Below are 24,881 nucleotides of genomic sequence, written 5' to 3'. Positions count from 1 at the left end.
GCTCCTCAGATAGACCCTATCATCTTGCTGGTTGTCCTGCAGAGCAACACAACTGCAGACCAATCATCTTTTAGTCCTGCTAACTGACTTTGATGAGTAATGCTGACAGAAGATACAATAAACATAAGAATTCAAATTTGTTTTTATCTAGGATCTTCATATTTTTTCACCTTTTACAAGTTGTCATATTTAAATTATCATATAAATCTATTTATATAAAATATAAATAGATTTAAATATATTTAATTGCGTGTGTATATCCAGTTTTAATCAATACATAGTTATTTAATCACATGTATTTATTGAATTGTGGCTCTTTTGGCCTCCATATTTTTATGCATCAGCTTCCCCTACCAAAAGTCTCTGGGTGGGACTGAAAGTGCAATAGGTAAGATCATTGCTCTGCAGGTATGATGTTATGAAGTCTATTTGACAAGTAACTGTGCCTAATTTATTTAACAATGAGCTGTAGGATAGGAAGTATTGAATAAATACTTAAGTACCTATTTGATATTTTACAATATAATGAAGTTTTCAATTGATGATTTCTGTATTTAATCATTTAGTTGTATATTGTGGCTATGTATTGATCGATAAAATATTTATTAAATTTCCCATTCTATTTACATTTTTGCATGCATAAATATTTATTTAATTAATTCTTTATTTAGTGTATTGTTGCACCTTTGGGCTTCCAACACACATTTAAATGCATGCATCATGAACTTCCTAGTCACTTTCAGAAGCAAAACTGCAGAGGAGGAAACAGTTTTTATATCATGAGGAGAGACTGAAAAATGCAAAATAAGACATCTATTCACAAATTATAAATTATTCAGTAATATCAATACATTAATTGGAATTATATAAACATGAAATTGTGAAAAAAAAAAAAAATATATATATATAACAATAAAAGGAAAATACAAGTAAATATATAGGAACAATTTATTTTACACCTCAGCTAAAACAAAGTCAAAAAGGTAGGCTACCTTTCAATTAAATTAAATTAATGAAGCTAAATAAACCTTGGGAGGAGTATTATTATATTATAAATGAAGCACTTCAAAATTAACTAGATACACGCATTTATGGAAAAACGATTTGCAATAACACGCTTTTTGCTCTTTCGAAACTAGCCAAATCGTCACGTATGTCTGAGCCTACATTCTGGAACATTTCCCACAGCTACCAGCAGAGGGCGCCTGTCTTTTTCTAAAGCACGTTTTTCACTGAAGAAGAAGAATACGAGGAAAAGCATTGCTCGATGTTGCTTTTGCAGTGTTTCTAATGTATTCTATATTATAAACAAAAGGGGAAGATTCAGCAATAAGCAACATAGACTTTACATTCAGATCGATAGAAGGAAAATGTAACACGCATTTCGCCGGGAGGAGAGTTCATTGTTCGGTGAGTTGCACATAACTTCCTTATTTGCTTCTGTGCTGTATTAGCGGGATGTGTTTGCTAATGATGCTAAAGCATGTTCCTAGGCAATTTATCCCAGCAAAATCCTTCATACAAAGCCAGAGGTGGCCTCACATATGCTCTGGTCGAGACTGCTGACATTCCCTTTTGCTCCTTGCTAGACTCAGATGTGCAGTGTATGTTTTTTTGGCTGAAGATCAGAATCAGAAAAGCTTTATTGCCAAGTACGTTTTTGGACAAACAAGGAATTTGTTTTGGCGTAGTCAGTGCAATACAATACAAATTAAACAGTATAAACATATCTACAATATAATATAAATATATGTGCACAACAGTCCCTCGCTTTTTATGTGGAGATTTAAAATCTCCACATATTTACAAACAGAGCTCAGATATGTAGACAGTTCAGGTCAGGATTTTGAATGTACTTATAATAGACCTTGGTGTCATTGTTTTTTTTAGGATTATAGTGATGCATTTAAACTGTTTGTATTTCTAGAGGAATGGTGGTGCAAGATGTAATATAAGTTAATTTTGAAAAAAAAAAAAAAAAGATTTAGGGTTCACAAGTTTGACATTTTTATTGAGGATCTCTAGTCACACAGTAAAAGTTATACATACAGTCTCAAAAACTCCCACTACAATTTGGTTAAATGTCTCTTAGCAAGTTCCATCTCAACCCCATGCTTTTATTAGCTATCAAAGTTCTGGTTGGATGTCTGATCACTCTTCTAATCAGAATTGGTAAGTGATCTGTCTCACTTACTGACATTGGCTTGGCTTTTAAGTGTAGTCCACCAACCTACGAAAGATTAAAGGTCAGAGTTTTAGGTGGTTAGTAAACCTGAGGTCATCTCATGTAAAACCAGTTTTTATGCATGATTGGAGTGTTCCCGTTGGAAAACCCAGTTGTGTCCTCATTTGAACCATCTGTCGTTCAATTTGAGGTAAAGTTGAAGAATTCGGCTTCCATCCACTTTTTGTGATGCACATGCATCTCTGGATACAAAACAGCCCCACAGCATGATGCTACCACCACCATGCCTAACAGTTGGGACAATGTTCTTTGGTTCCTACATACGTCTTCAAACATAGCGTGTCCTACCATAAAACCTTTCTCCAGAAAGCAGTAGGCCTTTCCGCTTGGCAGTTGAAATTTCAGTCGCACTGTTGTTCAAGCAGTTTATAGTTTATAGTAGACATGAACATTTGTGGCTCTTTGATTGTTCCTGAACACCCTTTCCTTTCATCTGTGGTAACATTTAGTATCTTTGTCCAGATTTTGGAAAGTTGGAGACATATCTAAAATTTCTTTTTACTCAAGAACAGTTATAGAAATGGCTTCAAAACGTCTTTCCCAAATTCTGTAAATCTACAATTCTCTTCACCGAGTTCCTTGGATCATCCACTGAGTTCTTTCAAACTAATCATTTGCTGCTCTGTTTCATGATGACTGACAAGAAGTTAATAGGCCTTGGCTTTTTCAAGTTAATATTCTTTAGAATGTTCAACACCGCTTAATAGAAGATTTAGCTGAATGTATGTTTATATAGCTATAGGTATACTTCTGACCCTGGATGGACTGAAGAAAATCGAAGACTTTTGCTCTCAGTTGTTGCTTTTAAAATTCAGTCAAGTTGAATGTTGTGCAGTCATTCCATGATTGAATTTTACAGATCAAAATATGATTAAAAGCTTAAATTTAAGATGAAATTCATGTTCATAATGCTTTTATGTTGACTATCACAGCTGTGTGTGTACCACTGACAGACCGTAATGTCGCGTAATCTTATGGATCAGAACAATGTTTAAATAGAAATGTTTTGAACTGAGGTGGGACACTTAGTGTGTGTGTTTCACACTTTGATAAGCGCATTAGTTGGTTTTGTCATTATATGTGTATTTTTATTTATGTTTTTATCTCCTAGGTTTGTTATTCTGAAGTGGGGCAACTTGAACATACGGAACAGAGAACTTGACAGTAAGTGTAAATAACAGCATCTCACATTAATAATTTTGAATCCATTAATTTAATGGAGGTCATTTCCAAATACATATTACTTTCAATAAATATGCAGAAAGGTGGAGACATGAGAGGGTTAGCAGTATAATTTATTTTAGTTATTTGTGTTGAAAATAAGTTTCTTTCTTATATTTATAATCACTGTTAAAAGTGTGAATTGGATTCCAACCATTAAACAACTACAATAAGCACTCACCTTATGTTTTTTGTTTTTTTGTAGTGGCTTATCAGCATGGTCGAAAATCCATCAGACAGGCATATGAAGAGCGCTTTGCCCCAAAGGATGCAAGAGAGGTATGCATAGGGGTTGTCTGTTCAGGTGTCATACTGCTGGCTGGCATGCAACGTTATGTGGTGCATGCATTATACATTTCAAAATTGGTGTATTGTCCTTCCAGGTGACAGTTCATCGAGTTGTCAATATTATTGAGAAGAGGAGTCCTATACCTCGGCCGGGTATGGATGTTGACAGAGGATATGATGACCAGCGGTACGGGGGTCCTCGCAACTACCAGAGTGGAAGAGGATATCACAGCGAAGACAGTTATCTACCTGACGACAATCAGTACTATGATGAAAACCCAAACTATGGCAGTTACCGAAGAAATTCTCCACCACATCGAAATGTAAGTCAACCCAAAGTACATGACCACAGTTTGAAAGAATGAGTATCGTAATTTGAATGTGTGCTAAAAGAACGCATACTCTTCCCATCTCTGCTTTAATCAAACCTTTTTTTTATTTTATTTTTCTTTGTCTTAGAACTGTTTTCAAACACATCATAAAATCAAAACTTGCAGAATTTTCTGTGATGATATTCTTTTATATATATATATATAAAAAAAAAATTGTTTTATTCTCTCACTTTCCAGGATGGCCCTTACCCCCAGCAGAGTTACGGCCGAGATGATTTGAGGTATCAGTTAAGCTCAAGGTAACCTGGTTATTAGACCTTCCATAGCTTTGATCTTGTAATTCAACAAATTGACCAATAGATGTAGCCAGAGTTCTGCTCTCTGAAGCAATCATTAGCAGGATAGAGATTTATGAACCTATAGTTTTCTTTTGATGTAAATAGCCTGGAGTATTGTAATAAGTAGAAACATATTCACCGTTACTTTTCTTTTAGGTTCCTTTTAATATTCTGCAAAGTAAAGAATATGTTGCTGCTATTTTAAAAAAAAATGGTTCATAGGTAATTGTGGAAATAAACATGTTTATATATATATATATATATATATATATATATCAGTGGTGATTGCTCTAAGACTGCAAGGGAAGCTCAGCTTCCCCTAAAATGCCAAAAAAATAAGTGATCAAATATATACTGTTGTGTGTTCATGTCATTGACTAAATATGCGCTACAACGCACTCAACCTTTGTTCAGAATCAGCTTCTTATCACTGGTATCGACGCGGCTTTCCTCTCACTCATTCCTGCAGCTTCACAGTGCTTTAAACAGTGAGTTCAATAGCGAAGCAAAAATGCTGGGCTTTGTCCCGCCCATTGGACGCTCAGCATCTCTGGGGGTCTATGGGGCAGTGGGCTGGCCTCGGCTGGCTCGGACGCTCAGCTTCTGCATGATGATTGGATGATCTGTCTGAGGCTGAATCCCTTTTTGATTGACAGCGAAATGAGCGAATCAGCGATTGGACAATCAGGGGTTGGACAATGAAACTGAAACACCTGGTTTTAGACCACAATAATTTATTAGTATGGTGTAGGGCCTCCTTTTGCAGCCAATACAGCATCAATTCGTCTTGGGAATGACATATACAAGTCCTGCACAGTGGTCAGAGGGATTTTAAGCCATTCTTCTTGCAGGATAGTGGCCAGGTCACTAAGTGATACTGGTGGAGGAAAACGTTTCCTGACTCGCTCCTCTAAAACACCCCAAAGTGGCTCAATAATATTTAGATCTGGTGACAGTGCAGGCCATGGGAGATGTTCAACTTCACTTTCATGTTCATCAAACCAATCTTTCACCAGTCTTGCTGTGTGTATTGGTGCATTGTCATCCGGATACACGGCACCGCCTTCAGGATACAATGTTTGAACCATTGGATGCACATGGTCCTCAAGAATGGTTCGGTAGTCCTTGGCAGTGACGCGCCCATCAAGCACAAGTATTGGGCCAAGGGAATGCCATGACAACATAATTGACAAATTTGGAGTAATTTAACCTCAAATGCACATTTAAATACTCTGTTGTCTGCTTGACTGTTTATCGTGTTTTGGGATTCCCAAGACAACCAAACAGAATAAGTAGAAATGATACAGATTTTTATTTTTAAAAATGTTTTAGGCTCAGTCAGTTTTGAAAAAGAAACTAAACACACAGATGTGTATTAGATTTGATCAACTATTGCAGTGCTTCTTTTTGGTAAAAAAAAAAAATTAAATTTTATCTCTGAATTGTCCTCAGAATGCTTGTTTTTCATGTAGGCCACAGCATTTAGTGCACATTAACCGGACACTTGTTGATAAAACTGCTCCACTTTTTAATTTCCCGATTTCAGGAACAGGAGCAGAGGTCATAATCTGCGAAAAAGAGGTCGAGGGCATGGTCCTCCTCCAAGGTGGGTTCCAGGCAGGACAGGCATGTGTGTAGCTTCATGGGTAGTGAGTAACAGCGTTCACAAATATTTGGTTAGTTATCAAGACTGATAAATAGTGATAGTGTTTTTTTTTCCCACTTCTGAAGGGAAATTACTGTTTAGCTTTCAGCTTTCCCCTATTTATACAGTGCCTTGCAAAAGTATTCAGACCCACTGGAACTATTTCACATTTTATCACTTTATGAAGATAACCAATTTCCTTTAGATGTCATCTAATTAGAAAATAGTCCACCTGTGTGTAATTGAATCTAAATATACATTCAGCTGTTCAGTGAGGGCCTTAGAGGTTTGCTATTAGTTGTGTAATCCATAAGACTTGCATTTCTAGAACAGTGGCCTGAAGAAGACTATTGCTGACAGATAGTCCTAAGACATCCTGTTTGTAGTTTGCTACAAACCATGTAGGGGACATGGCAAACGTGGTAAAATGTGGTAGTGATGTTTTTCTGCAGCAGGAGAAGGGAAGCTGGTTAAAGTTGTTGGGAAGATGGATGGAGCTAAATACATGGCAATCGTAGAAGAGACTTAGAGGCTGCAAAAGACTTGAGAATGGGCCGGATTCTTCACAGACTGTAAAAATAGAGCTAGAACTACAGTGCAGTAGTTTAAGTCAATGCATATTCATGTGTTAGAATGGCCCAGTGGCCAGACCTTAATCCACTTGAAAATCTTTGGCAAGACTTCAAAAAAATATTTTCACAGATGCTTTCCATCCAAGGCGGAGCTTGAGCAATTTTGCAAATAAGAACAGATGACAAATTCAGTATCTTGATGTGCAAAACTGGTACGCTTATACCTCAAAAGGCTTGTAGCTGTAACTGCAGAGAGAGGTGGTTCAACAAAGCATTGAGCTTATTGTAACTGAATAAAAATTATTGCTACACTTTTGCCTGATCATTTTTCTTTCCACCTCACATCTTTTGCGTCATTCTTTTGGACTGCGACATGAAATTCCAATGAAACACATGAAATTAATTTTGCTGTAACATAAATAATGGGAAACATTTCAGAGTGTGTGAATACTTTACAATGGCACCAAAAAGACCATTAAGTATAAGCCGTCCTATTGGTATTATTGACATTTGAAATACTGCATCAGACTCTCAAACTGAAGTCATGTCTTGTTAAAGGTGCATTTCCCAGCCCCTATAATTAGATGTTTAAAGACGTCCATAACGTCTTTAAACATCAGGAATCTCACTGATGTGTAAAGTTAACACACACAAGGGCCAAGAAGAAATTATTTAACTTTGTGTTTTGACAGATTCACAGTGTTCCCGTCCAGAAATATGCTGTAGTCCCACAGAAATCCCTCAGCCTCTGATGTAAAGAAGTCCAGTTTTCACTACATTACCTATTTTCTTTTCTTTCTTTTTTTTATCTAGGGAGGATTATGATGACTACAGATCCTCTAAATCTTTGGTCATCACACGGGATCGCTCTCCTGGAAGGAGGGAAGGCTATCCACCTGTCCGATCCGGATCAAACAGCAACAGGAGCTTCTCTCCTGAGATGGACAAAGGCTACACCTACCAGCAAAAGCGTACGTATGCCTCACTCAAAATCTCTTAACTGTGGTCAGCTGAATGACCCACTGAAAAAATACGTATCCCAGATTTGGCTTGCATTAAACAATTTCTCCAGCACCATGAAGATCACACTATTATCCTAATCTTGGTTTTCTTATTTAATTTACTTCAGAGTGAAACTCTCCTGCCTACCAAAACACCACAAAAGTCAAACTGGTGTTAATCTTGATTGAACTCATCATGAACCCTTCTCCTCTGTTTTTCATCTTTGATTGTAAATTTGTGCTTAGACCCGGCACTAATGTATTTGACCTCCTGACCCAGTGACCAGTGGCTTTTATGACATCTCATAACAAACTGCAACTTTGAACCATCTGACACTCAGTTATAAGGCACAGCTTTAAAAGACGGAAAGGGCAAACATGTTATAGAATGACTGCACTATGATTAATAATATAACACTTTTGATAAAGAATCTGTGCAACTGGTTATCCCTTTGTGATTACAACAGTAGAACAAAACATTCCCATTTTAAGAAACACACAATTAAACTAAAGGAATTCAGCCATTCCAGGTAAGGCATCTGTTTTTAGAGGAGGTGTGTAATGTGAAGGGTCAGGGTGGGCTGTAACATGTTGGGATGTTAATTACACCACACATACACACATTCACACACACACAGGCCCTGTTAAAGGCTGGGAAAAAAGGATACCTTTGGTTTATTGGGGTGGTTTGTCATTGGATGGAGAACCAGACCTTTTCCTCACCAACCAAGCAGTAAATATGCAGCCTCAACGGCATCTCCAGAATCCCTTTCAATCTGTTATTTAACTTCCATTTCTTTTAGCTTCACAACTTTAGGTAGATGTGGTAATGAAATAAGTTGAGTAACTTTTGCAAACGTTTGTTTAAACACTTCAAAACTGAAAAAGCTGCTCATATTTAAACATGTAGATAGAACATTCATAAGTGAGCCAGGAACTGCTGCTACTTTATATGTCTTATCAGTAATAAGCCATAGAAGCGATTTATTGTTTTTGGTACGATGTGTGCTTAATCACAAACATTTAAAGTCAATTTTCTGCTATAAGGGCCATTTCGACTAAACACTAACTGGTAGGTTTTCAAAATATTTATTTGCTATCCGTTTAGCACATGTCTGCAGTAACCTGCAGAAGATGGTACCAAGCTCAGCTAGGAGTGTGTTGATCAGAGATTCCATGGCTGAGTTTTGACCATAAAAGCTCTACCCTGATAATTACAATTTTAGCTGACTGATTTCTTTTTAAGAACCATAAATGGCAACAATACATCTTTTGTACTTTTTTTTGTACATTCTGGACAAGTTGAAAGTGTTATTTTATTGACAATAAAATGTTTATACTGAAGTCAAATTATTTCTTAAAAAATGAGCTAAAGTTGCAAATTTTTTCCTCTTGCCATCTCTGAAAATATATAAACACAGTACAATTCTCCAGGTTTACACTGCACAGGGGTATCTGTACAATTAAAGCCCAACTAACAGAAATTAAAGGATATCACTGTAATAAAAAAAATTACAGCTCCTTAACGTGTTTCTTTTTCATTTGGTGTACATCAAAATTTACTTTTTGTTATGGTGCACTTCTGTCATTTTTTGTTTTTCTTCAAGATCATTTTAAAATGATTAAAAGTTCTTTCTGACTAAATCTTTCAGTTGGCTTTCTTTGCTCAGTCATTATTTACACGAGGGCCAGAAGTGACATCACATTGTGTGTGAAAGAGAGCAGCCTGTGCTACACAGCTCTGCAGTTAAACAAGATTTCGCTAATAATTTAACAGAATAAGTAAATGATTGGAGTTGACACTTTAAACTATCCTCAGCTTCTTATATTTGGATTTAGGGTGATTAGCAATACTAGTTGTGTGATCTCTGTAGAATCATTTGGCCCCTATCTTAACTGTGAGACCACCAACACAACTGCCAACACTTCCTAATCAGCACCGCCCATAAAAGATAGAATTGGACTCCCCAAAAACATAAAAACAGAGCTATAACACCTTCAGCTCCTTGGTATTTGCTGAGGTCTCACTTTCCTATATGGCTCTGTAAGAATAAAGGTATATTTAATAAACACCACACTGATGCTGAGGGGAGCTTATTGAGTCACCTTCTCTCAGTAACAGCTTTTACACTGAAGGGTGTTGCCTCCACAGTTACCTGGTAGAGCCTACGTGTGAAAGCATGGTGTGACCAGCATGAATGACTTGTTATTACCTCACTCTAATCACAATGAAACACTGATGGTTTTAAAACAATGACAAAATGGTGGGCATGTGTCTACGTTTTCTTTAAAGTGAAAGCAGTGCCTAAATGAGGACAAACTGGGACAATTTCCAAACAGCTGAACTGCACAAGCTTATTTTTTTTTTTTATCACGGGAGGCCCCAAAATTGAAGTAAAACAAAAAAAATTATGAACAGATGACAGACGTTTGCAGCTCCACCTTCTTGCCATGGCTTTCTGATTGTGTAGGGATAAATGAGCTGTTTTGACGTATATCAAACAATGTAGTTTAAGTGAAAAAACAAGGTGAAGCCATAACAGACATTGCAGTCCAAATATGAAGAAACATGCTGCGTTTAATGTGATATTTATGCCAGACGACGACCCACGAAGATGTTTCCTCAGGCTTCATTTAATAGGGAGAAACGTAGATGAAAGAGCGCAGTGGCCACCCTGACTGTAGTCGTTTAATTTTTGTCAGACCTTTGTAATAACTGTTATATGAGAATGATTATATACTTTCATGATTTCAGACAAGTCCAACACAACGAAGAGCTACACTCCCAGCAGGTCTGTAGAGGGCTCTCCTCACCGCCCAGTCCCTTCTAAGGTAAAATATTTTTTTAATGAGCATTCTGTACAAGTTTATATGGCAATGTACAAAAGTTTTAAACCACCTCTAGTTCTTCCAATGAGTCAGACCCTCATGTCATCTTTAAACAAGGTGTCAATCATTTTTTCTACTGGTTTTCTAAGGATCGTGTAAAGGGTTTCTTTGGATTTCAGCTGCTTTTTTCACCCATTTTCTGTTCTTATATGTTAACCATATGTTTTTTTAGCTGGGTTCAACTACAAAAATTGCCTTTGTGGCTAACAAGAAGGTTACTAAAGATCCACTTTAAAACTGTTTCTTTTTGTTAAATTTCTAAGTTTGCTGTCGCATGTTGACACTGGTCAGCACTGGTTGGTTTTTGGAGCCTTTTTATGCCGAAATGATTTTAGGTTCAAGTTAACTGGGTCAAACAACTAAAATTAAAACATTGCTCTGGGAATGGCGAGGCACTAGACAGATTATAAGTGGAAACAAAGTCTGAAAAAAAACTTTGACAGACCTTCTTAGCTTAGAATAATATTGCATAAACTGTATGCTATATTATTGAAAAAATTACAATGGATGGCTTTGTCATCAGTCAGGATTGTCTCAAGAGTTTTAGACAGTCCTATAAGTTTTGCAGTGATTAATTGCTCTTAATGGAACAGCAGAAAACCTACATTTCCCTTTATGATTATATCACCAATTATCACACTAAACAATGGGGATTACAAAGAAATCCAACTATTTGCTTTTACAGACATCAAGCAATTTGTGTGGAGAGACACAGACAGAAAAGTCATATCCCAAATGTATTTTCATTATTATTATTAAGTAAATTTAATGGATCTTATTATTAAAACTAAACTAAAAGGAGTCATATTTAGTTTGATTAATTAAACAATGTTGTTACAAATATAAGATACATTAATGCAGATTTACTTTGCGGGGCCAGTTAAGTTCTTTGTTAAAGTTCATACAAAGCCGCGGCAAAAATCTCCGACTTTTCCTTGAGATTTCTAAAATTGTTCAAACCTATAGATTCAGACGGAGCCGGCTAATTTCATTCATCCTCAACAGTGATTCTATTTTAATTTGTTCTGCCTCAGCCTGAACCATACTCATCTGGGAAGGTATTAAAAATGTTGTATTTTACTCAAATAAAGACCGTTTACTCATCAAATTACCGTAAATGTGCTATGACTTCACTGATCAGTTAAACAACGAGCAAACTTTTAAAATGTTTTTATACTATCAATTCAGACAGTCCACATATGTGAGGAATGGTTAAGGACAAGGTTTTATAAATTTATGCGAACACTGACTTTGTTAAAAGTATGAAGTCTTTGCATATTTACCCTTTTGTGCCAAATCCTATTCTGTGCAAAAAACTGCGAAAGATTTCAGTAATATATCCTAATTAACAAAAACAAAATCTCCTTAAGGTATAAATATAACTTGCTTGCATAACTTATGTTGATTTGTGGCTGTCAGGATGTTATTATCAGAAAGATATTCCTAAAATGTTCCTATCCTGGATTTTTCTGTTAGCATGCAGACTGCATAATAAGAGACACATGCAAACAAGAAGCCGTCACCTGTAAGAGAGCAGAGTTGTCTCTGTTTGAAACGCTTTGAAATTAGAGCTCATTTCTAAACCTGTTGACCTCTGCTCTAACCCTCAACCTCTGGCCTGCCAGGAACAACCGTCAGCATCTGCAGCAGAGACGGAGGAGGCAGTGGCTGCCAGCACGGAGCCAAAGCTAACACCAGAGGAGGACCTAAAGGCACGTCGATCGGAGGCCATTAAGGCTAAAGTTGCTGAAATTGAGAAGGTAAGAACATTTACTCCAAAACAATGACACATTTTATGTATTTCCTATTGAAAATGTTTAGAACCAAACACAATCTGAAATAACATTTTCATGAAATATGTTAGAAAATCTATTAATAACAATGTGAAACTGATTTCTTTCCTTTAACACTTCAGTGACTTAGAAGCAAGTAACAACACTGAATCTCAGCTATAGTAAAAAAAACAAAAAACTTTAGTGCAGTTATTAAGAACTCTCAATGCTTAATGAAGTAAAATACCATATAAATATATATAAATATGTTTGTTCTTGGACAGATTTCTTTTTTAGAGGATGAATGAACGCTGAAGATTTTTGTAATGAAAATTTTGAAGGTGAACAAGGATTGCTGCATTTATAGGCTTCACCCCAAGTTGTCTCTTCACCAATTCCTAGGTGCATTCATAGCCATGGCCATTTTGACCTTTCGAATGTCAATTTTGTAAACAAACCATTTTGTACCCATGTATTAATGCATTTTAATTAATTACAGAGATATTTATTTATAGAAATGCTCAAATCCCATCCATTCCTCCCTATTTGAGACAGTTCACCCAGAGAAAATTTGAAAAATTATGACAGCTGATCAAACCAGTTATAGTAGCTTTAAATTTGTCAGATGAGTACGAAATATTCCCCTTGTGGGCTCCATCTTTTACATAAAAAGTTGGGTACAAATAGCCCAGAAACACAACATATAACACGAGTATAACAGAACGTTTTAGCAGCTCTGAAAACCTTTTATAACCTTTGTATATCTTGATGCCAATAACTAGCTCGTACCTATGTGAGAAGCATATTGTGTTGCTAAAAAGTCAGATGAGGAGACAGGAAAGTTCTCAGCTCCTGAGATTGTGAGTTTTCTTGAGGCCTGCTATTCAGAGCTGCCCTTTTTCCCACTCATTCGTCACTTTGTGCTACAGTACCACTTATCTGTTCCCGTTAAAGCAGGGCAGGAATTGCCCTGGAGGAGGCAGGTGGCCCACCCACACTGCGGTGCATCTCTTGGCATTAGTGCACACAGGCTCACCCTTTCATTTCTAGCGGCCTCCACAGACGTGGTGAGAGGCTGTAACCCAGACTGCGTCTTTACTGTAACCTCTGGCCCAATTAAACACAAATTAATGTTGCTGTTGTGGAAGGGCAGATAAGGTGGTGAGCAGAGCTGGACCACCGCCTCCTTAATTCGGTGCGAAAGAGTCGAGGCAATTAGTTGTAAGGACGAACACCACACAATTGTCCTTCTTTTTTCTGACTTTAATACACAATTGTAAAGCAAAGGAGATATGATGAACTAAACAATGCGTGGGAATAATATTTCAGGAACCCCTTTCATCCAGTGCAAATGAAACATGTCCACCTCGACTTTTAGGCCAACCAGTCAGAGGTCCGGTTTGAAGTTTGAATGATTAAAACAGCTCTTTAATATCCCCTAATGTGTACCAGCCCTCAAATCATTACCCTACTTCCCTTATTATGCAGGACCCCTGCCTGCGCCGTTGCTCATTTGAACTCACAAAAAGTCCATGTGAGACCCCATGTGTGTATCCTGATCTGCCTAACCCCCACACGGTATTCCAGTAACACTCCTCACAGCATGTTCACAATTTGGACCTCCACAAACATCCGATTTGGGTACAAGCCCACTTTTTGATGTTCCTGTTGAGGACCCCAGTTTTGCTGTTCCTCCTGGGGCCTCTGTCCGTCCTGTGTGGCCCCATTCTATTAAGCTGTAAGGTCAGCTTGTGGTTCACAGTCCCAGTTAGTTAAGCAGAAACTCTATTTAACCTTTTTCTCACTTCTTAAATAGCATTCAAGGGTCTGAAGCACTTTGTCTTTTGAGTAACATGAGAGGGGTTTTTACAAAAATTGCGGCTGTTTGCGGTTGGTGGTCTAATGATTTCAAACTGCTTAAAAATTATTTGTAGCACAAACTGAGTAGACCAGAGAAAATCCCTAATCCCCCGCTCAAGCCATTTTAAATTCTGTGAAGCTGTGTTGAATCTTTGAAGTGCCTATAAATGTGTACAGTCCCTTTCAAAAGTATTTACACTCCTTAAACATGTGCATGATTTGTCATGTTGGAATTCTATGTCATAGACCAATACAAAGTACAAAAAAGCATAACTGTGAAGCTGAAGACAAAGAATAAACGCTTTTAAAACTGTTTAAAAACTGTTTGAAATCTGATTAAAATCTGGCAAATGCTCTGTTTATTTGTGTTTATACCCCTTCACTCTGACACCCCTTACAAAATCCAGTGTAGTGTGCCTTCAGAAGTCACCTAAATAGTAAACACCGTCTATACGTAAGACAGACCCTGACAGGCTGCCACCGACAGACAGAATACAGATAACTGAAAAAATATTCCTACCCCTTGAATTGTTTTTGCATTTTGTCACGTTACCACAAACTTCAATGTATTTTATTAAGATTTCATGTGACCAACACAAAACAGAACAAACATATTTGGCTTGCTCCTATTAACCTAACACCCCTAAGCAAAAGTAGTGCAACCAATTTCTTTCTGAAGTCCCCTACTTCGTTAACAGAGTCCACCTGTGTGTAATTGCATCTCATTATTAATATTAACTTTTCTGTCAAAGCCTCAGAGGTTTGTTAGAGAACATTAGTAATCAAACAGCGTCATGAAGACTTAGGAAAAGAGCAGACAGATCAGGGTTCAAGTTGTGGTGACCTGAAGATTAAAAGAGTATGGCACCTAAGAAGACCACCTAAACTGACAAGATGAGAATGGAGGACATTACCCAGGCTCACAATAACTCTGGAGGAGATCAACATCTCAAGTGGGAAAATCTCTGACAAGACCACTGTTAGTGGTGCACTCCATAGATCTGCCCATTGGCAAGACGAAAGGTGTTATTGAAAGAAACCTATAGGAAGTCAAATTGGTGGTTTTCCCCATCCATGGCAAGCCAAGTTTATTTGTATAGCACGTTTCAGCAGCAAGACAATTCAAAGTGCTTTACATGATGAAAAAAGTACATTGCAGTGGCATGAAAAATGAAAGTAAGAAGGTAAGATTTAAACTAGGCAAGTGCTGTACCAGAAAGACCGACCCAGTTCTCCAGTCGCTCCTGTAATATACTCTGATCAACTGTGTCTAATGATGCGCTGAGCTCCAATAATACCAGCACCTTGGTTCTTCCATAGTCTGCATTTATGCAGATGTCATTCAACCCCTTGACAAGGGCAGTCTCTGTACTTTGTTGAGCACAGATATCTGGCTGGAAGAGGTCAAACTGGCTGCTCATTGTTAAGAACGTGTTTAACTGTTGAAACACAGCTTTTTCAAAAACCTTACTGATAAATGTCCGAGTTGAGATCGTCCTGTAATTCTAATAGCAACTTGTTCACATTATTCCTTTTTAAAAGTGGTTTGATAACTGCTGTTTGTAAAACACCTGACAAAAGAGATGAGTTTATTATTTGAATTGAATCAGACGCTATGGCAGACAAAACTGTCTTAAAGAAAGCTGTGGGTAAAATATCGGGACAGCAGGAGGAGGAGCTTAATTGATGTATAATTTCTTCAAAGAGTTTGTAGTTGACCTGGTAGAATTATGTCATTTTGTAAAAATATGTTTTGGTTGGATACAACATTGGTGCTGAACTTGATATTGATGTACAGACTAACCTTATAATACTCTGAATTTTCTCAGTAAAGAAGCTGGGAAATAAGTTTAGTTCAGATGCTACAGACATAGGAGAGTTTGTTAACCTGTCAACCGTGACAAACAAGGTACAAGCATTACTGACGTTTTTATTGGTGATTTTAGAAAAGAAAACTCCCTTGCAATTTCAGTTGTAAGTTATATCTGTCTATATATATAAGTCTCTCTTTATAGGTGTCATAGTGAACCTGAGGTCCAGTCTTTTGCCACCTCCGTTCGACTTTTCGACATTCCCTTTTTTTTCTTCTTACCAGTGGAGCATTTCTTGACTACAGATTTCTATCTACAGAGAATTAACTCGGGAGTCAAATTAAACATTGTATGCCACACTTTTCAGAGTTATATTTATAATATAATAAATAAGAATAAAATTGCCAACTATGTATTCCTTCCTTTCACTACTTGGTTATGTGCTACTTTATACTTGACTCGTACTCGTACTCTCTGTCTTCCGCTTCATCCAGTCACATGGGCAGCAGACTCAGTAGAGACACTCAGACGTCCCTCTCCCCCAGACACCTCCTCCAGCTCCTCCGGGGGAGCACAAGGCGTTCCCAGGCCAGCCAAGAGACATAGTCCCTCCAGCGTGTCCTGGGCCGTCCCCTTGGCTTCCTCCCGGTGGGACGTGCCTTGAACACTTCCCGAGGAAGGCTTCCAGGAGGCATCCGGAATAGATGCCCGAGCCACCTCAACTGGCTCCTCTCGAGGTAGCAGCGGCTCTATTCCGAGCTCCTCCCAGATGGCCAAGCTCCTCACCCTAACTCTAAGGGAGGGCCCGGCCATCCTACGGAGGAATCTCATTTTAGCCGCTTGTTTCCGGAATCTCGTTCTTTCGGTCATGACCCAAAGTTCATGGCCATAGGTGAGGGTAGGAATGTAGACTGACCGGTAAATCGAGAGCTTCACTTTTCAGCTCTACTCTCTCTTCACCACAACGGACGGCACAGCGCCCCCATTACTGCAGCAGCCGCACTGATCCGTCTGTCAATCTCCGGCCCTGAACTCCTCCACTTGAGGCAAGAACTCCCCTCCAACCTGAAGAGGACAAGCCACGTTTTCCCGTCGAGAAACATGGCCTCGGACATGCACCTAGAAATCCTGTCCATAAAAGTTATGAACAGGACCGGTGACAAACATGCACCGGGAACAGGTCTGACTTAGTGCCGGCAATGCGGACCAAACTCCTACTCTGCTTATACAGAGACCGGATGGCCCCTAATAAAGGGCCCCCGACTCCGTACTCCTGGAGCACCACCCACAGGGCACCACAAGGGACACAGTCGAATGCCTTCTCCAGGTCCACAAAACACATGTGGACCGGTTGGACAAACTCCCATGAAACTCCCATCCTCGAGTACCCTGCAGAGGGTGTAGAGCTGGTCCAGTGTTCCACGGCCGGGACGAAAAGCACACTGCTCCTCCTGAAGCCGAGGTTTGACTGGTTCGACTACCGGCTAGACTCTCCTCTCCAATACCCTGGCATAGGCTTTACCAGGGAGACTGAGGAGTGTGATTCCCCTATAGTTGGAACACAACCTCTGGTCACCCTTCTAATGAAGGGGGACCACCACCCAAGTCTGCCAGTCCAGAGGCACTGTTCCCGACCGCCACACAATGTTGACGAGGCGTGTCAACCATGACAGCCCCACGACATCCAGAGACTTGAGGTACTCAGGGTGGATCTCATCCACCCCCAAAGCTCTGCCACCGTAGAGCTTTCTAACAACCTCGGTGGCTCTACCACAGCCTGGGGCGTGGCACGCTTTGCTCTCCCGGAGGTGGGAGTTGAATACATCCCTGGCCGAGGGCTCTGAAAGATGTTCTCAGCAGACCCGCAGTATGAGCTTGGGCCTTCCAAGTCTGTCCGGCTTTCTCCTCTTCCAGCGGATCCAACTCACCACCAGGTGATGATCAGTAGACATCTCAGCCCCTCTCTTCACTCGAGTGTCCAAAACATGCGGCCTAAGATCTGAAGACACGACAACAAAGTTGATCATCGACCTCCTGCCTAGGGTGTCCTGGTGCCAAGTGCACTGATGTACACCCTTATGCTTGAACTTGGTGTTCGTTATGGACAACCTGTGACTAGCACAGAAGGCCAATAAAAAAACACCACTCGGCTTCTGGGAGTCCATTCCTTCCAATCACGCCTCTCCAGGTGTCACTGTTGTTTCCCACGTGGGTGTTGAAGTTCCCCAGCAGAATAATGGAGTCCTGAGAGGGGCACTATGCAGCACCCCCGACAGGGATGCCAAGAGGGCCCGGTACTCCGCACTACTGCTCGATCCGGAGGCCGAAACGACAGAGACCTGTCCCCAACCCGAACGTGCAAGGAGGCAACCCTCTCATCCACTGGTGTAAACCCCACCACAAGATGGCTGAGATGGGGGGCAACAAGCAAACCCACGCCAGCTCGCTGCCTCTCCCGGTAGTGCCACTCCAGAGTAGAAGAGAGGCCAGCCCCTCTCGAGGAGATGGGTTCCAGAGCCCATGCTGTGCCAGGAGGTAAGCCCGACTATTTCTAGTCAATATCTCTCGACTTCCCGCACAAGCTCAGGCTCCTTCCCTCCCCAGTGATGTGACATTCCATGACCCTAGAGGCAGCCTAAGCATCTAGAGATCAGGCCGCCGAGGTCTCCACCTTCGTCCGCTGTGCAATCCTCTTTGCACCGGTCCCTTATGGTTCCCCCTGCAGGTGGTGGGCCCATTGGGGGATGGCCACGCGTCTCTCGTTCAGGCTTGGCCTGGATGGGTCCGTTAAGGAGCAACCCGGCCACCAGGCGTTCTCCGACGAGTCCTTACCCCAGGCCTGGCTCCAGGGTGGGAGCCCGGCTCGGCCGTACTGGGGCAATTTCACATGCCTCGATTGTGTGGTCGTCACGAATATACTTGTCTATCACATAAAAACCCAACAAAACTCATTGAAGTTTGTGGCTGTAATGTGACATGTGAAAAAGTTTGAGATTTATGAAAGCTTTTGTATATGAGGCACTTTATAGGGGGAGTAATATTCTGCAAATTTTGTTACTCTTAGCAGTGTAGCTTGGGAGAACAAATTAGAAAATGTTGCTTAAAAAGATGGCAAACATACAATCAACAGTAAAGTGATTTAGGGGATACTGGTTTGTAGGACAGGATGTTTGCCTCCCATTTAGCATCTGTTTTCTCTTTCATCCATAAACCAAAAACCAGTTTTGTTGTCCTTATACTTGATTTTGTGAAAATATCAAGATGACCAGCAATCTTGCGTAAGCCGTTCCCTTTAGCTTACTGGGAGAACTGAGGAGACCTATGCTGTTGAGTGAAGCTGACCCTGAGCTCACATGGCCACACGTGTTGAGTGCCCCTCTTCCTTATGGTGACGCTAAACACTGTCATTACATTGGGCCGTGAATTCGCTTGACATGATCTTCAGACATGAAAGCATGCATGTGAGTCCAAACATCTCTCCCAGTCTGGGATATTTCTGTCAGAGTTGATTGAACTGGCCTTTTCCAGCGTGCATGTACAGTGAGTGTTGTCCTCCAGCCATATGGCCTTACATAGCTATAAAATCTTGGGTAATGAGAATAACACAGCATCATGATATTTACAAAAGATTTAAAAGAAAAATGTGCCATATGATATATTTGTCTTTACACAGAAAGTCAGCACTAGTCCCTACTTCTGCTTAAAGAATGTTACATTTTGAGAAGTACCGTTCTACTGTTTCATAAAGGGTGTGCGATATATATCAAGCAGGGCGGGTTAAGGTTAACTCGGTGATATTGTGCCTCTTAACCCCCTAGGGAGGTGGTCACAGAGCTGACTCAGCAAGCATGTGGGACGTGGGCACATATAACCCTGCCGGGTCCTGTTTCACTGGGCCAGCCTGAATAAACTGATGTGTGCATGTGCGAACAATCAAAGATGGCTTAAAAAAGGAAATGTTTTTGCAGACATATTGCACAAGAGTAATTTGAAATGTGTGATCTTTTGGTGACTTGATTAATTTTTTTTTATATGAAAAAACACATGCACAGAGAGTTGTTATTTTTTTCATCCTTGCCTTTGTAGCCTGGTTCTGTTGTTTAAATAGTCTATTTTTTAACATTGGCTGCTTCTTTTAGTTACAAACACAGAGGAGGGTTCTCATGTGGTGAGCAGTTTCCATCCTCGTTGTTCCAGGTTAAACGTCATGTTGTTTGTGTTTCTTTGTCCCTCTTTGTGTATTTAAAGGCCCACCCTTTTGAGCTTCCTCTCAAAGTTTGACCTTTATTTTGAACGTCCTACATAAAATATTATTTGTTCTTAACAGGACAGACATTTATGTTTCAGCCATCTGTATTCTTTGAATGAAATTCCTAAATTTAGTTGGTTGTTTTTGACCAAACCAAGTACTATCAGCAGGGCATGTAAAAGGTTAGAAAAGTATTCTGGATATTATGAATAGTACCTTTTACAAGGCAAATAGCCTTATAATTATTGACGAGGTTTGAGTAATAAATATTAAATGAAGAGTTAATTTAAGCTCTGATATCACATAGTCCTCTTTGGCCTGATGGTGTAGCCCTAAACCTCTTGTCAGCTTCAATAAAGGGCCTCACTTTCTATCCCCAGGTGATAAACATGTGCAAGCTTGCACCTGGAACTCTGTATAAAGAACTTAACAACCATTTTGGGTTGGCAGTAAAAACTGTGGAGGATGTGAAAGCTTGTGGCAAAGTGGTGTGAAAGAATGCTACAAACAGACTCTGACACCTTGTGCTCCTTTTCTTATTGGGCAGACATGCCCTTGAATAGGCTCATATATTCTCATTCACACACCTGTTTCATGGAATACGTCCATAAAGCAGACCTGGGTTCGTCAGGGTCGTAGTTAGACATGAGGCGGTTCATTGAATTTTAACAGCTGGGTGACTGAAGCACTCCCTTGTAAAGGTCAACGGTTTTTGCTTAGTTGGGGATAAATCTTGATACTTATGCTTTTGTAATGCAGCTATCATCCTAACTACCTTGGTGTAGATGTAATGTTTGCGTTGTGAATGTGTGCTACATGTGCACAATCTTCTGTTCTAGATTTCTTAGCTGGTTTAAGCATTTTTTAGGTCAGGATAATTATTGCAAAGGAAAAGCTAGTATGGAAAAATTATTTTATTTCCAGGCTTTATTCCCTGTCCCACAATCTAAATGTCTTATCCATCTATCTACTCATCCATTTGGTACTAATCAATCTTTCATCTATCCATCCATGTCTTCACTATCATCTAGCCATGCATCAATCATCTAACTTTTTTGAGTTTAGCTAATTCTGTGTTTTAAAGCCTGCATCTCTAGAAATACCTTTGGTGATGATTTTGGTGTTTACAATTTTGAAATGGAAATACATTTTCTAAGAAGAATTTAGTCTGGAAGATTATGGAGTTTTGATATAAAAACATGCAGGAACCCTGTCATTTTGCAAATCCTGAAAAAGCTATAGTCACATTTCACATAGATCATAATAAATCTGTTGTTTCCATTTTTATCACAACTGAATGTGACATGTTAAATGATTAGCCTTCAGATTAAATAAAGGTATGCTTGACTGGATATTAGGTTTGACCAATGAAGATTAGATTATGATTTAACTGCAGTGTCACTATTTTTTTTTTTCCTCTGTGTACATGATCTTGTACCTACTATTATTTTTTTGATGTGCAGCATTACAGGCAGGACTGTGAGACATTCCGTACAGTGGTGAAGATGCTGGTAGAAAAAGAACCCAGTTTGGACGGTCTGCTGCAAGCTCCGCTGGATAAGAACCTGTTGGAGATCCGACAACACTGCCTAGATGCCATCAAGAGCTTTGTGATGGAGCTGGACGAGATATTGGAGCAGCCAAACACGACAGCCTGAGATAGTAATAGGAGACTGCTAAATTTACAATGTGAAGTCACTTGGACATAAGCTGGGAATCTGAGGACTAAAACATTTGATCTTTTATTCATATGTTTTTCACATATCCTGTTCATCATAATTCTACAAGGTTGTGATGATATTTTGTAAATGACTGACTAAAATGTTGTTACAATAAAGAACATACAGTATTAAATAATTAAAAACAATTCAAATTTAAAAGAGTCACGTTCATACCAGCTTTGAACTTTTACTTGTGTTTGTATCATAAACTCTGTTGCCAAACTACTAAAGATGGCGTGGTATTCAAGTTGTGGCGGAACTTTTCAATGATGTACTATAATGATTTTTTGTTATTTGCTTGTTCAGTTGCAAGCACAAGTCACTCCAACCAATAATTAGGGTACAATTGAATTGCTGTTTACACTGAGCGTGTGTTTTAGTCTTCATCTATTTTGTCTCGTTATGTATTGAAGTTGACCTTTGCATTTTTGTGTTTCAGATACATTAACTTTTAAAATAAACAAATACCATTTCTTTACATTATAGGATTTAATATTTCTGTAGCAACAAGCAAATCATCATATAGATATTTTATTACTGTTACCAATTATGGCCTTATTTTCCGGTTTGTACATTTATACAGTATACATTTAATGGTTACGATACAATGAAACCACTAGTACACTCCTCAGTGAAGCAGTGTAATACACACAGTGCTGTTGAAGTGGGCACTTAAGCCTGGAAGCAACACATTTGAAGAGTCACAGGTTACTTATTAAATCCACATTAAATGATCCTGAACCAGCTGTCAGTAGTTTGGGATCTATGCTATTTTGTTACAAAGCCTATCAATAGTCATCTCCTTTTCCATTGAGCGATCTATATATCACAATAGCATTTTAAATAAGCACTGTTTAGGTTGTGTGTTATAAATATGTATTACAATAAAATACTTTACTGGTAGTTTGTAATGCTACAGACGTATAGTGTCCAACACAACCACCTTGGTAAAGAAAGTGCTGTGAGGCATTAAATAGCAAGCAAACCACTATTGTACTTTAAATGGTTAATGAAAGAAACAAATGTGATTGGCAGCATTACATAAAGCTCAGCAAAGCCTATGAAATGATACAGTTTTTTTCTTTTTGTCCTTTTTTCTTTTTGGACTTGGTCCACTGGTCATAAGGAGGAGAGGACTTGCCTGCGACAGGGCTGGCTAAGTCATCAGTGTAGTAATGTCTGTGAGGTCTTGCCTGAGGTATAGGCTGTCCCAGAAAAAAGCCCTCTTCCTCTGAATCAGAGGAGGAAGAAGAACATGTAGAGCACCAGTCATCATCATCCTCCCCATACAATCCCAAGAATCTTCCCCTAGGTGGGCCCTGTAGTCTGTAGTCCAACATGGCAGCAGGATTGGATTGACCTTGGAAAACTTGGTGCCCCTGTGGCCCAAGTGAACTGCCTCTATGGTCCATCCTGTAGCACACTGGTGCTTTCTCCTTGGGTAGAAGATTAAGAGCATTGTCAGACCGAGATTTGCGACTGCGACGCCTTCTGTGGTGGTGATTATGGCGACCAGATTGAAGGTTGTGCCCCTGGTTATCAAAGTGATACACTCTCCTGCGAGTTCGTTCACTCATAGGGGGCTGATGCAATGGAAGGTTGCCATAATGGCCATTGTCCACCACATCATCTGAAAACTTAACTTGCTGAGGTCTAGACTGTGAGCGCGCCCTCCTCAGGGCAGGAACATGTGGTTTGGGCCTTTCCGGCAAGGGGACTTCAACTACTTCTGTAACATTTACCTCCTCCTCAAGACCTTTTAAGGAATTTGCACTTCTGTGTAACATAGATGAGTTGAGGGTACCCATATTGCTGGTTTTATCACAGTCTTCTGCCTCATAGTCATGAAGGGCCTGGAGGGAATACACCTGAGGCCTTGCTTTATAATCTCCACATACTGAAGCCCCTGGAGAAGAGACAAACCAATTACAAATGGTTTCAAGATGAAGACAAGACTGTCAAGAAATGTTATTTTGTGTCTACTCACCAGTAATGGAGAGAGCAACAGACTCCACAGAGTCCCGAACACTCTGCTCTGTTTTCTTGAACTCTGTTGTGATGCATTCTAAAGAGGTGGTGCACCATTGCGTTTCCTCTCCTGGTAGACCTCCTCCAGCACTCTGATCCAGCTCCAGCTCTTGGATTTTTCTGCTGCTTGCCGGTCCCGGATGGCTACCATAAGCAGAGTCCCCCAATCCATCCTGTGATTGTGTCCGGTACATGTCGGCCTGGTACTTTTTACCGACGAGGCCTCCCCTCCCTGCTCTTCCACCGCTGCCAGTTTTTGATGACTCCTGTTTTGATTTGACATCCACTTCAGCGATCCAGAAATCTGTTGGTCTAGAGTCACTGGTTTGCTGAAAAATTCCATGTTCGCCAAACTTTAATAAGAGCTGGGTCATGTAGTCTTCATGTTCAGCCCACTCCTCCTCCTGGTCTTCTACCTCTGCCTCCTCTCCACGCTCCTGCCACAAATGCTCATCTGATAAGTTCATGTGGGTCATTTTGGTCAAGGTGTCCTCAGCAGTTTCACTAATGCCAGGGAACTTATAGTTGACGGAGGGTGAGAAGAGGAGTGACTGCCTGCATTGGTCAGCTGAGCGACTACTCTTGCCCAACCGAACGCTGCAGCGAGAGCGCGCTGACTGGAAAGCGGAGTCAGAGGAATCGGAGGCATGCACGTCTTCCCCAAGAGCACAGGCCTTGGAGCAGTAAATGCGCCCCTGGTGTGGCAAGAAAGGGCAACCGATGAGAGAACTCTTGCACTGGCCACAGCTGAAACAGTTCTCAGTGGCGTGCCAGTGGAGTCCATCGTAGGTCATCTGAGCATGATCAACACCTAAAAAAACGAAATGTTGACATATTACGCAAGGTAGAATGTGTTGCTTTTGGGAAACCTAGGAATATAAGCGGTTTAACTGAGAAATATGTTGTCCT

The 24,881-nt window shown here is 39.9% G+C and overlaps 2 protein-coding genes across 9 annotated transcripts in view; one reads left to right on the top strand and one right to left on the bottom strand.

The window, feature by feature from the left end:
- The first annotated feature begins 1,201 nt into the window (after positions 1 to 1,201).
- On the top strand, positions 1,202 to 22,422 carry LOC124883884 (periphilin-1-like). 3 transcript variants are annotated; one of them, XM_047391338.1, is made up of 10 exons: positions 1,202 to 1,410; positions 3,357 to 3,409; positions 3,672 to 3,745; positions 3,850 to 4,077; positions 4,324 to 4,367; positions 5,971 to 6,030; positions 7,455 to 7,612; positions 10,398 to 10,474; positions 12,157 to 12,291; positions 21,687 to 22,422. In XM_047391338.1, coding segments are annotated over exons 2-10 (972 nt in total). In that variant the 5' UTR covers positions 1,202 to 1,410; positions 3,357 to 3,408; the 3' UTR covers positions 21,882 to 22,422. The 3 variants fall into 3 exon arrangements, with proteins under 3 accessions (XP_047247294.1, XP_047247305.1, XP_047247284.1); XM_047391328.1 differs by having other exon boundaries at positions 1,203 to 1,410; positions 4,324 to 4,385; XM_047391349.1 differs by lacking the exon at positions 5,971 to 6,030 and having other exon boundaries at positions 4,324 to 4,385.
- A 37-nt stretch (positions 22,423 to 22,459) lies between these two features.
- The window catches only part of prickle1a (prickle homolog 1a), a 28,628-nt gene continuing 26,206 nt past the window's right edge, over positions 22,460 to 24,881 (bottom strand). For all 6 annotated transcript variants that reach the window (XM_047391284.1, XM_047391273.1, XM_047391312.1 and 3 more), the window contains 2 exons: positions 23,932 to 24,783; positions 22,460 to 23,850 (listed from right to left, as the gene is read on the bottom strand). In XM_047391284.1, the coding sequence (XP_047247240.1) occupies positions 23,003 to 23,850; positions 23,932 to 24,783 (1,700 nt within the window). In that variant the 3' untranslated portion in view covers positions 22,460 to 23,002. The remainder of the gene's footprint in view (positions 23,851 to 23,931; positions 24,784 to 24,881) is intronic.

This window comes from Girardinichthys multiradiatus, chromosome 2 (genome assembly GCF_021462225.1).
Source record: "Girardinichthys multiradiatus isolate DD_20200921_A chromosome 2, DD_fGirMul_XY1, whole genome shotgun sequence".
In the NCBI taxonomy this organism is placed as follows: Eukaryota; Metazoa; Chordata; class Actinopteri; order Cyprinodontiformes; family Goodeidae; genus Girardinichthys; species Girardinichthys multiradiatus.
This window is presented reverse-complemented; position numbering and strand designations above follow the sequence as displayed.